The 17,802-nt window shown below is 36.7% G+C and overlaps 1 protein-coding gene across 2 annotated transcripts; it reads left to right on the top strand.

The window, feature by feature from the left end:
- The first annotated feature begins 3,883 nt into the window (after nucleotides 1-3,883).
- On the top strand, nucleotides 3,884-17,000 carry sumo2a (small ubiquitin like modifier 2a). 2 transcript variants are annotated; one of them, XM_039739945.1, is made up of 4 exons: nucleotides 3,884-3,989; nucleotides 7,391-7,522; nucleotides 12,080-12,151; nucleotides 16,398-16,993. In XM_039739945.1, exons 1-4 carry the CDS (start codon nucleotides 3,969-3,971, stop codon nucleotides 16,458-16,460), a joined length of 288 nt encoding a protein of 95 aa, XP_039595879.1. In that variant the 5' UTR covers nucleotides 3,884-3,968; the 3' UTR covers nucleotides 16,461-16,993. The 2 variants fall into 2 exon arrangements, with proteins under 2 accessions (XP_039595879.1, XP_039595880.1); XM_039739946.1 differs by lacking the exon at nucleotides 3,884-3,989 and adding an exon at nucleotides 5,417-5,520 and having other exon boundaries at nucleotides 16,398-17,000.
- Nucleotides 17,001-17,802: the final 802 nt, after the last annotated feature.

Here is a 17,802-nt window from a genome sequence, read left to right as displayed (position 1 = left end):
ATAAGTTTGGGACAAACCCAAATTTGTGTAATGGGGTGAATAGGTAGTCCTGGTGCAGGAGGAAAGTCTTCTTTTATGCCAGACCCTTGAGTACTTCTGGTGCCAAAGCAATGCACACTGGAAACACTTCTCGGTCAGGTGGGTTCCCTTCGAAAAGGGTATAATAATCACCTGTTGCTCCCCCTAGTGACACCCAAACAGGGCTATCCTGTGGGACTGCAAACCCTGGCCTGCCGCAGACTTTTTCTTATGGGTGCCCCAGTGGGATGACTGGATGCCAGTCCATTTATCCAGGCACTCACAATATGTACTTTTTTTTATTAAAGTAAAAATACCTGCATTACATAAAAAAGTGTTACTGTGTTACTTCTGAAGGTTATTCCTAACACTTCAAGACAAAAAAAAATTGTGGAAATATAGTTTTTATTTGGTAATATTGTACATGCATCAACTCCAGCAGCTAGCAGGGAAGAGGTTAAGTACATGCATAGCGCGCAAATAAGTGACAAGAATTAAGCAAAAGTTAAAAGTATACACTTAATCCTGTATCTGCTAAGGGGTGAATTTAATCAGCCCAGTTTAGGGTCACAGGGATTTAGTGATTATAGCAGCAGCACTGGATGTCAGGCAAGAAGCAAACATGGTGGACCAGTACGCCAGTCTTTTGCAGGGAACAATCGCACAGGCATACAAAAAAGAGTGGGCTGCATGCAATGCAGCATCAGAAACCTATTAATAAAGTGTCAGTTTCGTTTTCATCCAGTTATTTGCCATTGATATTGTAGCATCTCAGATGGAATATAGCAAAGCAGTTGATAAGCATTTGGGTCTGGTGACGGACGTGGAGAGCAGCTCATGAAAAAAACTGACACTAAGAGGAAGAAAAAGGGTGGAACCTTGATGAGGGAAGATGAAAAGAAGGGTGGGAGCTTCTGAAAGGAGGGGTGAGTGGAGGGTGAAGAAGAAACACTGCGAGCTGAAGCTTGACATCTGCCAGAAAGTTCTAAAGAAAAAGATGGAGTAGCTAAAGTGTCCCTCGTGGCCGGAACACAGAGGGTTTTATAGCTATCTGTAAATAATTCCAGTTTAATTTCTTTCATAATCACTTTAAACTATTTTGCACGTGTTAAAAATAAGACACTTCCTGCAACCAATCCTTTGCCCTGCTGCACCTTCCCTCTAAACCTAGCAGAGGAGGCCACTACAATATGTTGAAACAATCTGATCTGGTGGCGCAGTGTCCAGTGTTCATACCGCAAATCTTTTAGGGGCTCACGTTGAGGTTGGATGTTATTTACTTTACAACACATGAAGGACTAAACAGGTTTATAAAACACAAGAAAATAATCAGATTTAGCTACTGTATGTTTCTGGTCATTTTCATGAAGGTTCATATATAGTTCCACTTCTGGGTGCCACATCATGCATTAGCCATTGAAGAGACTCTTTTTAAAATGTATTTAGAATTGTTCATCATTTTAATACAATTAATTCATGTTATTGATTGAAAATGTTAAGATGTGGCCACTGGCTTGTTACCATACGTTTTTAAACTAAACTAAAGAGATGCTGCTGTCAACACAAACCCATGAGCCAGCCTGCCTCAAATGCCTCTCAGACAAGCTGCGAACTTGAGAAATGTCAAACGTTGAGTATAAAAGATCTGATGACTGCCTACGTGTATAACATCAGAGAATATAAGAGACTCTGCAAAAATGTAAAGTGGAATATATTAAATGTTCCCGTATTTACTTGGTAGCACTGCTATCACAGCTGCCTAAATTGCTGTGTTACGTCCTATTGGAAGAGTTGCTCATCCGAGAATAAAAAGGTAAAATAAAAATGATAAAAATGACAAGCTTGTCCTGAGATGGAAGAGGCGAAGATCCGGAGCAAAGACTAAAGTAAGGTAAAAATGATTCAGACCCGGACTGACTTGTCCGTTAATTGCTTTCATATACGTTGTTTGATCTGTTATATCTCATAGCGAGATATAGCTAAAGTCCCGGCACTGAGATATTTGAGTACTGCAGAGAACCGGATTATGCTTCATATTGCAGACAATATTTTAATGGTAGACAGGTTTCTTCAGGCTAAGTGAAAAATGAAGTAGTACTTGAGATTTTTATGAATGTGCAGTGACGAAAAAGGGAGCAAAGTATAATTAAAAGTAGCGTGTGATCCAGGCATTGAATTGCAGACTGAATTTATCCAAGTCACTTTCTGGAAAAAGTAAGTTACATCAACGTGGCTCACTCAGCAACAGAAATGATTCACTTTGTACCAATATCTTTTTGATGAATCATTCTTAATGCTGGTGACTTCAAAGAAGGAGTCAAGGCTTGTTAGGCCTGTTCCTTTCATGAACACTACTCTATCTAAATATTAATGCCTTTAAATATAAACCTGTGACCACAATCTGAGCAGGTCTGACCTCATCTTACTCCCACCTACAACCCTGAATTGACGGCAATGGCCCTTTGTAATCCAAGCCAGATGTTTTTATATGTGATTTGGGGGGATTTGTTGCTTGTCAGTCATTCAGTCAGTCAGTCATTATCCAACCTGCCATATCCTAACACAGGATCACGAGGGTCTGCTGGAGTCGATCCCAGCCAACACAGGGCACAAGGCAGGAACAAACCCAGGCTGGGCACACACTAGGGCCAATTTAGGATCGCCAATGCACCTAACCTGCATGTTTTTGGACTGTGGGAGGAAACCCATGCAGAGACAAGGAGAACATGGAAACTCCACACAGGGAGGACCCGGGAAGCGAACCCGGGTCTTCTAACTGTGTGGCAGCAGCGCTACCAGATAAAGTATAATCTATTTACTCGATCTATGGGCTTAGCATTTATTAAAAGCTAGCCGGTGAAAATATGCAGTTTTTCATAAAGAAGAACAAAATGTAATGCAAAAGCGATGTACTATTTGTAATGCTTAACAGTTTAGCATGTTTAGTTACTTTCTTTGTAAGCAATGAGTAAAGAAGCTGTTACTTTTAAAAGTAACGTTCGCCAACACTGTAGGACACAATATCTTATACTATGAGAATCTTATGAAACATATATATGCAATCTAAAAGTATGTAAATGATCATCAATAAAATATTCAGCCAAAATAGGTAAAACAAGCTATCTATTTATGTATGTCTGTATTTATTTATTAAATGAAATTGTATTAATTGAAAAGATTGATCCTTCAGTGAATTTCTTTTCCAGGATTAATATAGTGCTGCAAATCTATGTCTCTATCTATTTACCTATCGTTATGATGGTGAAGAAAACTAAAAAATATATGAACGTAAAAAACAATGGCAAATGTTGAGTTCTATACAATTAAAAATGACGATATCATTCCCCACCTCAAAATGGGCAATAAGAGTAAAACATGTCGAAATGATAATATCATTAAATGTGGACATGATAAAACCATATTTCAAGCCGTGCCCTGTACTCTGGAGGAGAGCAGCCTATTTTAAAATCACATTACCATATATGGCAGAACAAAATGGCCACTTCACTAGGCCTCATCCTTCAGAATTTTCCAGAAATAATCCATTATAGCTGCACATATTGCCTGCTGAATTAACAGGATTTATATATTCTTGATAAAAAAGACGTTTTGAATAGATCAAACGGTGCATATTACAATGTTAAAACATGGTTTTATTAAATATATTTTGTAATAAATAGGCCTTTTTTTCTTTTTACGCCAAGCGCGTGCCCGCGTAGTTTGCGCGCCCGAAAACAGAGGAATAGAGTGCTATTGACGTCACGGAAGTCTCTGCACGCGCGAGGCTTTCAAACACGTGACTCGAAACATCCAATGTGTGCAAGGCATATTGCAAGCGCGATGTCTCGGGATCGCGCACGTACGAATGGTTTATATAGCGGCGGCGCGGACGTGCGCGATCTCGAGGACTCTTTGTGTGGCGGCGTAGAGAAACGCGGAGAGAAACAGCCATGGCGGATGAAAAACCCAAGGTGAGTGTTTTTTTATTTTTATTTTTTAAAATCTTAATTTGGTGTGAATAACATATTTATATTCGGCTGTTTGTCTGAGTAGGAAAGATATGTAAAATTAGAAAATGTATTCGTTTCTGTCTACACTGACGTATGTTAACTCCTTTGGATACATCATCCCTACCGCAGTAAAGACGTGAACGGGCTTTAGGACCGGAAGGGGTTGCTGCCAAGCGTAAGATAACTTCTTAAATACACACTATTTGAGTTGACTTGTTCGCCATAAACTAGTATATTTGTTGTTTTGCTGTTGTTGGGAGACATTTTCTGTCAGAGTTGGCAGGCCTGCATCTTCGCGTCTCCTGTTTCTTAGTGTAAGCATAAAGCGAAGAAGAAACTGAAGTAAAACCATTAATAGTAGAAAATGTTATTAATGGCTTTCCGCTCGGCATCTGTTCTGGTGACGATCTCTTCAGCTAACCTTTCTCTTGATAGTAGCAGCGGTTTTACGCGCCATCTCTGGAGGTGCATGGGGTGGTGGAGGGGGGAGGGATGCCGGCATTTCTGCGGCACTTTTCCTTCAAACTGTCCGCCGCATGGAGCGCATCCTCTGTTTTCGGCAAGCACTCTGTTATCGTTGCGGTCAAGTGAGATGACACCCCGTTAATTACGGCTTGTTTTGTGAGGTGGAAAGGTGCATCCTAAGGCGCCGTATCTCCCTCGAGCGGATTTCACATTGTCCTGTGTTTTTTCGAGCCTGCTGCTGAACTTCAGCCTCTCCTATATTAAAAACAGGTAACATCGAGTGGAAATAAACACCGATACACGTTTATCCAGTCATTTTCTAAGTCCGCTTCAGGGTTGTATCGACATCTTTGGGTGAAAGTATGAAATGACTATGTACAGGGAACCATACTCGGGCTATTGCATTGTACACTAGTCCACATAAACTCTCATAAACCGGGACAGTTTATACGTGGCTACATTATACTTTGTGTGTGTGTGTATGTATATACCTGTGTGTGTGTGTGTATATATATATATATATATATATATATATATATATATATATGAATGATAGTTGGTTGATACAAACTGTAGAGACGTATATGTTTTATATTATTGCAATAGTGTATCCTGCTTTTCCACCGTCCCACTTCCATTAATGTTTTAGCAGATGCTTTACAGATTGTCAACTCCATTCTTGTTGCAGATCCCCCCCTTCCTTCACGATACGTTTTCAGAGTTTTGCTTTTAGCCCACATTTAAGTGGTGCATTCCTACTATATTGGTTTCTAGTTTGTGTTATGGATAATTTAACATCTTGCCATTAATATCTCCAGCACTCATTAAGTTACTGCTTTAACATGCATTTTTTTTGTTTCATTAGCATTATAGGTAGTGCGAGATGTGCCTCTGCCGAATGACAACAGTAGGGTTACTTAATATTGTCTTACAAAGCACCAGATTTCAGTAGAAATTGGCACAAGGAAGATTACAGAATGGTACATTCTTTGGGCACTTAGAAGAGCCTGTCATGGCTTTCATAATGGTGAGGTCAATTATGTGCATTGAGTTGCCATTTTTATTTTATTTGGAAATATAAGAATTCAGAACAGCAAATCATTAAAATTGAAGTAAAAGGATTGGATTACAAACTGGAACCAAATTGGCTTAAACTACGTCCACACTACTACACTTTTGCTTTAAAAAGCAGAACTTAGTCTGCTTTTGTCTTTGTTCACTTTACTATTTTGTTTTTAACCTCAGAAAGCTGAGACTTATGAACACACAATCTAGTGCTGTATACTTATCAAAATGCAATGTTGACATAGCCATGTGGATGAGCAGAAACATGGACTTTTTGTAAAAATGCAAGCTCTTATTTTTGCTCTGATTCATACCTGCTTATTATATTGATTGGATCTGGCTTATTACACCAATCCGTGACTCGTCACAAATTATGGAAGAAAAATCCTACATAGTGGACATAGAATAGTTGCTTTCCATGGCATTATTTGTATGCTTGTGGTGTGGCTTAACTGTATGCATGCAAACTTGTGCAAAAGGCAGATTTGGCAGTTGCTACAGTTCTGTGATAAATCCACTGGCTGGTGATGTTATTTTGGTGTGGACAGAGATCATTTTGTAAACAGTGTAAAGATTCTAATGTGGTCTGAGATCGTTTTCAATTTTTAAATGAAAATGTAGTGGACTGGATGTAGCCTTGCAGTCCTCGGAGTTAGTTTAGCATTAATCACGTTCACACGCTTAGTCCTATGCTGGAAGCCAGAACATAAAAAATTACTGTTTTGAAAAGCATTCAGTTGCTGAAATGGGGTAAAATAACCTGTGCTTTTGCAAGTTTTTACCTTTTGTAAACCTTTCTTAAAAATGAGGGGAAATTGTCTCACGTATAGGTTATCACCCCAAAAGAATGAAAGAATAACACATTGATGACAGTGTGAACTACTAGACACTAGCACAACCTTTTTGCAAAGTTTGCATAATAGGGTAGTTTTACTATTAAGTGTTTTTTTTTGTTCTTAAGCACTATAAAAACAGAAATCAGACCTTGATATTTCTACTTTTAAGTTACCCAACCATAATAGTGTCATTTTACAGATAGTGTGGACTGATCGTCTCGGTTGGTGGACTGATCGTCTCGCTTGTCATAACCATATTACTTTGGCAGTTGTTAAAGTCAGTGTATTTTTAAATGGAAATGTAGTATTTGTTCACTCCGGTGAATGGTGTCCCTGATAAGTCAGTTTTGAACAGATGAAAAGAGAGCCGAAAACATTTTTCATTTCATTGTCTGTTTTTTTACTGATTAAGATGAGTAGGCATCGAAATTATTAAATAAAATGTTAAAGGTGCATGGCCTATTAAAATAGGCAATTTTTCTATGATGTAAATTCTGAATTTCTAAAGGATTTCAAGCTTTTTTTAATGCTTTTTATATTTAACTAAATTATGTAAATTAGTTGATTTAAAGGTCAGTCTAGTTGCTAAAAAAGAAACTGATTGGGCAGTTGATAGCTTTTGGTAGGTCCAGCACCATAAGTATGAGAGATTGTCTGAAAACTTGTCAAAGTAATAATCAATTGTGAGACGTGATAGATGTTTATTAGTTGTTTTACTTTATAATATTGGAACATTTCCATTTTTATATTGGTTATGGCTATGTTGCTGTACTGTTCATGCATACATTTTTTTATTTTTTTACTGACGAGGTACCTTGTTTCGTTTGGTCTGTTGTGGAATAAAGTTTGTAACATGATTTATCCTACCAACAATAATTCAAAGTTAGATTTAGAACCATTTGTTAAAATTCTGAAGAGGAAACTAGGGCTTTGTTATTAGTGACAGATTTACCTGGAAATGAGTTATTGTTATACTGCTCTTTTTTTCCTTTGTAGGAAGGTGTCAAGACAGAAAACAACGATCACATAAACTTGAAAGTTGCTGGACAAGATGGGTCTGTGGTTCAATTCAAGATCAAAAGGCATACACCACTGAGTAAGCTTATGAAAGCTTATTGTGAGCGACAGGTATGGAATGAGAAGGCATTGTATAATTCAAAAGAAAATAGCTTACTTAGTTTATCTGAAAAATCTCTAATGTGTGGCGTAGTGGTTAAGACTTTCGAATCCCACTGCTGATTGTGTGTGATATTGAGCAAGTTATTTCACCTGCCTGTGCTCTTACTTGAAATAATTAAATTTGTAACCAGTGTTATAATTGAAATGTAAGTTGCTTCATAGAAGTCACCCAAATAAGGAAATTTAACACTTAATTTTTACCTATTTTTTTTTTATGTGAAACAGTGAACTATACAACTCTGCGACAAAAAGATTGTACTTTTAGTAGTTTGGTTTGTATGATAAATAGGCAGTACAGTGAATCCGGAAAGTATTCACAGCGCAATCATTTTTCCACATTTTATGTTACAGCCTTATTCCAAAATGGATTAAATTCATTTTTTCTTCAGAATTCTACACAACACCCCATAATGACAATATGAAAAACGTTTACTTGAGATTTTTGCAAATTTATTAAAAATAAAAAAATTGAGAAAGCACATGTACATAAGTATTCACAGCCTTTGCCATGAAGCTCCAAATTGAGCTCAGGTGCATCCTGTTTCCCCTGATCACCCTTGAGATGTTTCTGCAACTTAATTGGAGTCCACCTGTGGTAAATTCAGTTGATTTGGAAAGGCACACACCTGTCTATAGAAGGTCCCACAGTTGACAGTTCATGTCAGAGCACAAACCAAGCATGAAGTCAAAGGAATTGTTTCGAGGCACAAATTTGGGGAAGGTTACAGAAAAATGTCTGCTGCTTTGAAGGTCCCAATGAGCACAGTGGCCTCCATCATCTAAGTGGAAGAAGTTCAAAACCACCAGGACTCTTCCTAGAGCTGGTCGGCCATCTAAACTGAGCGATTGGGGGAGAAGTGCCTTAGTCAGGGAGGTGACCAAGAACCAGATGGTCACTCTGTCAGAGCTCCAGAGGTCCTCTGTGGAGAGAGGAGAACCTTCCAGAAGGACAACCATCTCTGCAGCAATCCACCAATCAGGCCTGTATGACAGAGTGGCCAGACGGAAGCCACTCCTTAGTAAAAGGTACATGGCAGCCCACCTGGAGTTTGCTAAAAGGCACCTGAAGGACTCTCAGACCATGAGAAACAAAATTCTCTGGTCTGATGAGACAAAGATTGAACTCTTTAGTGTGAATGCCAGGCGTTGCGTTTGGAGGAAACCAGGCACCGCTCATCACCAGGCCAATACCATCCCTACAGTGAAGCATGGTGATGGCAGCATCATGCTGTGGGGATGTTTTTCAGCGGCAGGAACTGGGAGACCATTCAGGATAAAGGGAAAGATGACTGCAGCAATGTACAGAGACATCCTGGATGAAAACCTGCTCTAGAGCGCTCTTGACCTCAGACTGGAGCGACAGTTCATCTTTCAGCAGGACAACGACCCTAAGCACACAGCCAAGATATCAAAGGAGTGGCTTCAGGACAACTCTGTGAATGTCCTTGAGTGGCCCAGACTTGAATCCGATTGAACATCTCTGGAGAGATCTTAAAATGGCTGTGCACCGACGCTTTCCATCCAACCTGATGGAGCTTGAGAGGTGCTGCAAAGAGGAATGGGCGGAACTGGCCAAGGATAGGTGTGCCAAGCTTGTGGCATCAGATTCAAAAAGACTTGAGGCTGTAATTGCTGCCAAAGATGCATCGACAAAGTATTGAGCAAAGGCTGCGAGTACTTACAATATGAAAATGTGATTTCTCAGTTTTTTTTATTTTTAATAAATTTGCAAAACTCAAGTAAACTTTTTTCACATTGTCATTATGGGGTGTTGTGTGTAGAATTCTGAGGAAAAAAATGAATTTAATTTATTTTGGAATAAGGCTGTAACAATAAAATGTGGAAAAAGTGATGCGCTGTGAATACTTTATCTGGCTGCACTTTAAGTAGTATGGCATGGTGCTGCAGAGGTACTGAGTAATAACCTGTTGTGGCAGACTGTAGTTGGTGCCCCATATTGCTTCACACATGCTTTCTATTTGGGACATTGCTAGGGAAAGGATGAATGTTAAATACTTACAACCATATGTGGTTAGGTATTTGCAAATTGGTAATTAATACTAGAGAGTACTGTCACAAAAATATGGTTGAACATAAACATGACATCAGCTGTTTTGGTGCATTGGATTTGAAATTTTCTGGAATGAATAGCTTGCCAAATTATTAGTGTAAAAATATATGGTCATCCGCTTCCAAGACAAAGTGTTGCCAGTGCATGGAAGTCCAGGATGCTCAAGCCCAATATCTGTGAAGGGGAGGATAGTGATGATGAGTTTATTCCACTGGGTGGCTCGCTTTGTCTTCGTCCTAGTAAAATATTATGTACTGCTTGGTTTGGTTATAGTAACTTTCATTCTGCCTTGTGTACTTATGCATAGTTTTGTATCTGGCTTCATGTAGTCTCTCTTGTATCTTAACTCATGTTTATGCATTAACTTATAAAATTCATGTGGATAAGGGAACTTTTTTATTTTTTTTTTAAGGTTGGTTATTTTTTTCTTTTATTTTGGTTTTATTTTCCAACTCCATTTATAGTATAAATTATCCTAAGTATCTCTTGGTTCCATAAAGTGGCACATGATTTTGATTGCCAGTTACGTAAAGTAATGGATGCAGTATTAGATAGTAAATTTAAGGGCACTCTACCATCTACTGATGTCTCTTGGTGAAAATATATTATTTTTAACAGGGATTAAAGTTAAATGTAAATAGCAGTTGTACATTTTTCCAAAACACTTGTGCTGTTCATGTTCTTTATGTTCACTTTGATTCTTTGCATATATGGTAAGTATGCAATCCTTGAAGCTTTTATCCATTGTAAAACTGAAGTATTGCCTCAGTTTGCCTGCTGGTAATTTCTAATAGCCCACACCAGCCACAAGAGTTTGCCATTTCTCTTGCAGCATGTACACTGTTTCTTCAAAAACTTCCATCTGTAAAAGAGAAGTAAACAGATTGGAACATCACACAGGCACAAGCCATTGACTTTTGCTTGAAAAAGTATTCTACATATCTTCAAAGAAGATGGTTAAATGAAACTTGGTCTTACTAAAGCAGACAGGTGTCTACAAGCCATCCATTTTACTTGCTAATGTGCAAAGAGCAGCACTTTAATCCTTGCTCCTCTTCTGCTTCACTTTTTGAATTTAAGTGGGTATAGTTATCTTTGAATACGTTGGATCTAATTGGTAATTGCAGCACATTGTGTGCTTTTGCTTTTATGTGTGTCATTCTCTTCATTTGCTCTTCTGTGCTATTAAAAGGAAGGACTGTGGTGGAACAGAGGTTTGAAAAGTGATCTGTTAAAATACAGCAGTTCAAGTGAACTAATAAATTTATACAGTACTTGAGCTATATTCCATAATACATAAATTCCCAATTTATTGAATTGAATTATGCGTGTGTTGAAGACTGACTACAGCAACTGTTACAGGTATGAAATGTGTCTGTACAAATACCATAACCATTGTGATATAGTGGATAAGGCAGTTGGACTTGAAACCCATGGTTTCTCGTTCAGTCCACTGCTGGGGTCCAGGAAAGTCTGTTATCTTTACTGTTCTCCAATTCCAAATAGAGATATATACTGTATATTTAAATTGTTGTAACAAATTCTGTCTTGTAAGTCACCTTAGATGCAGGTGTCAAAAAGGTAAATAATAATACAGATCTAAGTTATTGTTACAATAAACTCAGGTGGGAACATTAACACCTTGAAATGCTTTGTTTGTCAGAAACATCCCTGAAGTGCAGTGCATTTTTGTTTTTATAATCTTTTTCTGCATTGTTCTTTTTCTTTCTGTTTGTCACTTCTTTGAAGATAAGTAAGATGATCATTGACTTTGTGGGTCATTGATGCTATCTCAAGTGCACTCCAAGGACCTGATTTTAAGATAGTGGGGAAATAATTATCAAAGTGGCAGAAATATGGAAGAAACTTGGCAAAAGTTAGATTGTCACAATCATTAAAAGAAATTTAGAAGCAGTAACAGTAATATGCTGTGTTAATTTAATAGATTTTTCTGGTCTGCTACCTGAAGTAGTTTTGTTTATCCATGCAATATTAACAGGGCTTCTATTTTGTGATCATTCTACTTTTGAAGATTAGACAAATATAAAATTTGTCCATGTGTATGTAATATATATTCGCAGTGCATTATGGCAGGGTTCAGTGATTTGTGTTGTGTAATTCTCTCAAGATTTCCTGCATGAATTAATGTCAAGTGATTTTAATAAATCCTAAACGGGCCAGCTCATTTGGAGATCTAGTATGTTCAGGTATTGGAATTATTTTTTAGAATCTATATCTATAGGTGCCTGGTTTGCCTTTTTTAGAATTTGCTGCTGTTAACTTTGCTTTAATAACTGCAGTTGGTCAGAACATTTTTTAAAGTTAGCTTATATTGCAGCTGCTTATTTCATAAATGTTTTCTGTTGATAAATACTGTAAAGAAAAAATAACTAATTTTGTTACTTTAACCATTCTCTTGACTTCTCCACTTTCAGGGTTTGTCAATGAGACAGATACGATTTCGGTTCGATGGACAGCCAATTAATGAAACGGACACACCTGCACAGGTGAGATGGTTAAAATATTAATATAACATCCCTAAATCTAATGCCTCGTTAAACACCAATGTCCTTAAGTGTTTGTTGAAAAATGTTTCAGAAACCACTTCTAAACTACTTCTAGTGACTAGATTTACTTTTCTTTTTTGAGTAATTAGCAGAAAATAGTTTCTTTTCATCCTAGACGGGTGTACTTTTGTAAACTCTTATTCTTCTCATTAAGATTTTTTTTCTAATGGTTTTCATTTAGTATATGGACCGACATGGCACATCTTGTATATTTAGGGATAAGTTCAGTGTTTAAGGTATTTCCACACAATAATGGTATTTTAATGTCCTCCATAAACTTATGTTCTGTAGTGAAACATTTTTGTATATTTTAAAAGTACCTTATCTGTTCTCACAGCCTATAGTCAGGCTTAAGGGTACACAAGTCTAAGTGAAGAAGTCTTAACGTTCTGAATAAATGAACTTTTCAAGCCAAAAATGTTGAGTACTGATCTGAATCGAGGTTACATCCATAATTAAAAAGAGCATATCCATGTTTTAAGAAATGAAAAAACAAAACATTATTATGAAAAGGGATGTCATGATTACAGAATTTGTGTTCAATACCAATACCGGTGAAACTTTACAATACTCTGTCTTTTAATTTCAAACATAGAACTTGCATTCAGTGACATTTTATTAAAAGTACCTTCATTGTAGGAGGGAGTAATGTGCTTTTTTCTGTAATACAGTATCCAATATATAAATATTAACCATAACTTTTAAAATACTGGTATATCCATCAAGTAGTTACCCAACTATCATTTGAGTAAACAAGTATTGGCTGCTGGAGCCAATCCTAAAGCAAACTCCAAGTGATTTTTTGGTAAGAACATGCTTTTAAAGTGAACCAGGTTTGTAACATTTTCTGTAGTGAGATTTTAGATGTTCATCATTAACTACTAAAACCATTAGTAAAGAGTAATTAGCTTGCAAGTAAATTCATTCAAATTTCATATGACCAATTTATTTTGCTTTAATTTTCTAAATTGTTCCTTTTTTGTTTTTTAACATTGTCCTAATTTAAAACTTCCTGTGTGAAATTCTGTTTTGCATTAATCCTATATTTCAGAACTCCAGTAAAAGTCTTTGTTTTACCGTTTTTAAGGTTTCTCATGTGAGTTGATCAGACTTTCTCTCTTATTCTGGCATACAAATCCAGAATTTGAACATAACTTGGGCCATCGTTACCTGTGCTCAATAAATGTAACTGTAAGACAGCATTACGTTTTTCAATTTACTATTCAAATGTGTGTGCTTTTACTTGCCGGTTATACTAATGAATGTTAATTTGCCTTAAAAAGCCAAACAAATGACACCAATTTAGCATCGGCAGGTTGCTTATTTAGCCTTGGAGTATGATGTTTTGCTTACCTTGCCAGATATGTTTTTCAACGATTACATGTCTCTGTTAAACGGTACATGCTGTTTTAATAGGGAAGAGGTGCCTTGTCTTTCAAAGTACTGAAGTATTTTTTTTATCTTTATATTAACAAATGTAGCAACTCCTATTGCCGTTGTAGAAAAGCTAAATACCTATTTAGTTTGAGTGTTGTCTTGATGTTTATCTGCTGCAACTATGGATGTGTGTGAGGTCTGAACTGTATGCTCCACTTAGAAAATGGATGGATGTGCTCATTGCTGTCAGAGAATGAAAACGAGGCCTTTGCTTATACATAGACTGTATAGGACATACAGGCAATTATTCTCGTTATCTTTCCATCTATCCTTACAAATGTGACAATACAAGTTGAAACTATTATATCTCATTTGATAAGTGTGTTATTTCCCTATAAAATCACACATTAACCCTTTTGGCCCTGGATTTTCTGTTTTTATGGGAAAAATTTATTTTGGGAGATATTCTACCTTTTGGGTTATTTCAGAAGCTAACAAATGGGGAAAAAAACACAATTATATCACTATTATACATTAGCTGCCAAATACTTGTTTACCCTTCCGAGTTTCCTGGACTGTATGTCAGTCTCTGAAGTCTGCAGTAATAGAAGCACGGCCAGTTCCAACGGCTGCAAACATACTTGTGCTTTACAAAACCGTAAATATAAATAAAAAATACACACACACTAGTAATAGGGTGTCAGGGCCAAAAGAGTTAATCAGTTTCTGAACTAATTCCATAATGGCATAAAAATATAATTGTGAGTCTGTGTGTGGGGTGTTTTTTTTTTTTTAAATATATAAATGTACCAAATTATTCCTGCACTTAAATGCTGAAATTCTCACAAAAGCTTTCCCAGACATGACCTCTGCAGTTATTCTTTTTGGTGTGTTGCTGTGGTACTTCAGCAGCAGTGTTTTTAATCACATTTTTCTCCTGTATTATTGTGCTTTCCAGAGTAATTATCTACTTGTGGTGGAGGTATGAGTGCAGTACCAACATTCTTAGTACTACCAATACTATATATTTTTTTAAAAAGCTGGTAGGTTATCCTTTCTAAAATACTGGTTCTTGTGAGATTCAGTCATTTTAAAAGGAGACTGTCTGTGCACTTTGTCCTCCCATGCGGTGACCTTTCAGTCTGAGAGGCATGTTCACCTCCCAAAGTCATTACCAAGTGCAGTTATTGACATCATTGAATATTGATGCCCAAACGAGAATTGCAGTCTCTCTTCTTTATACTACAATAACAAAGTCTTGTGTTACAATTGCTTATTTTTTTAACATACAATTGCTAGCTTATTTCACAAATGTATACTGCCACTAGATTGACGATCTACATGTTTGCTTCATGGAAAGATACTATGCAGGAGACCCATAGCATGCAGTTAGAACCAAACTGACGGTCTAGGCGGTGCTTTAAGTGGAACCAAATTTCTTGCCGTACTGTTGTTGGCATCTTGTTCGTCCTTGGATCCGTTACAACTTTTACATTTGAGTTCGTCACGCTTGGAGATCGGAGTGCTTTGGCTTTAAAATAAAGTATTTAAGAGCAGAATTGAGGGAATTGTGAAATGTGAGTAATCTCACTTTAAGCCCTGGGTATATGCATCCATCCATCTTCTTAAACTGCTTTGCAAGGGTAGGATCACGGAGCAGCATCAAGAGCAAGTGAGGAGTGATCTCAGAACAGGTCATCCATCCATCACAGGGGCTCAACACAGGCTGTGGTCAATTTAGCAACTGCAATTTGTGTCATAACTTCAATCATGATTCAGTCATTTTTACTATAATTTGAGTTGGTTTGTTTTATTACATCATTATAGATAGCTCTTTTGACTTGTGAATCTCAGCACTCGGTCTGGTCACTGAGGCTTAATTAAGTTGGTGTTTCTCTGGTTTTAGCTGTCTCTGGTACACAAGACTTAATATGGTATACTGTAGTTGGTTCATGTTCACATGCCTCTTAGTGTTAATGTCTATTGATCTCAATTAGGCTGCTCAACAAAGCTTCTGGTTCATTGCAGATTTTATTTCCCCCAATTAAACTGGGCTAACATGGATATTTTTCATTGGCCACATTTATAAAGGATTTTTTGTATTGGTCATTATAACTGATTCACATTTAAAAGGAGAATTGGCACAATTAGTAACAGTTGTAGTAAAATTATTAGTAACCACACAGTATTTGGAGGGATGCTGAACAAACTTGTACCCTGGTTAGTCAAATTTTTTTAATACTGCTTTCTTGAGTTAGACTGTCTGTAGGTGCTACAAGAACTGTTTTGCCAATTAGCTATTTTGATGAATTGGCAACATGAGAAAATGAAAGTATTTTTATTTAGAAGTGAAATTTCCTTTCATAATGCTTTTGTTTAAAACAGTAGTAATGCACTAGAATTACAGTGCATGTTTCAATAAATTTAATGTCTAGCTTATTACTTTGCAAAGGTCAAAGGCTTGACACCATTATCAAGTGTTGATCAGCTTTGCCTAGAATTTGTTTAATTTTTATCCACTAGGTGGCAGCAAGTATCGTACAATAAACCAGGTCTAGTGCAATTTACACTTTTTCCTTGTAGCACCACAACATCAAGAAAAGATGTTTTGTATATTGTTTGAATTGGACTCTTCACTGTTAAATATTTAGTTTTCATGGACAATTATGCATTTTCACCTAACAAGTTTAAGATTAGGCTCTGAACATATGTGGGTGGTGACATTCTGTAAATGCCTACTTTAAATTACCAAGACTTCGATGATAGTTATTGGAGCTAGTCTTCTCACAACTTTCCTCTCTTTTAACAGTTGGAAATGGAAGATGAAGACACAATTGACGTGTTTCAACAACAGACTGGAGGACTCTACTGAAAAACATCCAAATAAACATTACTGTTTGGGAACTCTTCCTGCAACATCACACAAAATTCGGTTCAGAGTTAGAGGTTTTCATTTATACTTAACTACTGTTGTATAGTGTTTCCATTTTGTACATAGAGCCTCAGTGTTGACACACCAATCTAATTATTCAGAATGTTGCCCGTGTTATCTTGGACCAGACCTATAAAGGATGAGGTTAGGGGAGAAATGCTTTGGCTCCCCCATCTCTCTCCCTGCTTCTCGGGCTATTAAGGTCGCTGGTGGCACCTTATTTGAATTGGCTGCTCAGTAAAATGTTTCTTTCTGTGGTGGTTGAGATTTACTGGTTGTCCAAATCGCTTTATCCATCAGAGCAAATTTTATATCTTTTTTATATATATTATATATATAGTAGTCATTTCATGTATACTTTGTCTTTAATAGTTTAAGGCTGTACAAACAAAAAAGGCCTTCATGGGATTTTAGTCAAACATCTGTACTGTTTAATAAATCTCTTGTTTCAATAAAATTCCTATCTTTTTAAACTCTTAATTCTTAAAAGGTAAGCACAAAACTAATTTCCCAAGAGTGGATATGTGGTGTGTGTTTTTTTTAACTAAATTTTGATTCTATCTTTTGTATTCCATGATTTGAAATGGGCCACAAGTGCAGTATTGAGCCCTTTAATTTTTTTTACTGTGGATAATTTTGACATGCACAACATTACTACACATACTGTACATTATGGAATTGGTAGTGTTGCTGTAAAAAGCAAGCACGTGCCTAAAGCCCATTAATTGTAAAATGACATTTGTCTGTGCTGTGAGCCACACTGTTCATGTGTATAATGTATTTCACTTTATTCGGGTTCCATGCATTTAGACCAAAAGCAGCACTTTCAGTTTTTTAAGCTCTTAAACTTTGTAAAGATATTTATTAATAACAGTTTTCAATTGGAGGGTGGGTTTTTTTGCGGTGCAGTTGTTCCTGGAGTTTTGAGCTAAATAACTTATGCACTGTTAATTTGAAAATACTGTTTTCTATATGAAGAGAGATGGATACTCGAAGCTTTTATGCATTTTTTTACATTGAATTTATTAAAAGCAAGTAACATTCCATACAAAAGTCAAACTTAACAAAACTAATTTCAATTCAACCTCTTATAGGCACTTCTTTTGGCAGTTTACATCTGCTGCAAAAACACAGCATTATTAGATACATATGTATAATGCTGGTTTTAAACTTTAAAAATGGTAAGAAAAATATTTTAAAACCTTTCTAGGATTTCTTCACAGAATGTTGTTTCTTGACAGCTCTGATAATCAACTGTCCATTCAGTTTTAGTAGTTCATCT

Source organism: Polypterus senegalus, chromosome 17, assembly GCF_016835505.1.
Source record: "Polypterus senegalus isolate Bchr_013 chromosome 17, ASM1683550v1, whole genome shotgun sequence".
Taxonomy (NCBI): Eukaryota; Metazoa; Chordata; class Cladistia; order Polypteriformes; family Polypteridae; genus Polypterus; species Polypterus senegalus.
Note: the sequence above shows the minus strand (reverse complement) of the source record. Positions and strands in the feature narration are given on the sequence as shown.

What these genes read in the sequence shown, in the direction of transcription:
- sumo2a (XM_039739945.1), top strand. Translation starts at nt 3,969, where the DNA reads ATGGCGGATGAAAAACCCAAG. An exon ending in TGGCGGATGAAAAACCCAAG is followed by an intron (nt 3,990 to 7,390) that starts GTGAGTGTTTTT and finishes TTTCCTTTGTAG; the next exon opens with GAAGGTGTCAAGACAGAAAA. An exon ending in AAGCTTATTGTGAGCGACAG is followed by an intron (nt 7,523 to 12,079) that starts GTATGGAATGAG and finishes CTCCACTTTCAG; the next exon opens with GGTTTGTCAATGAGACAGAT.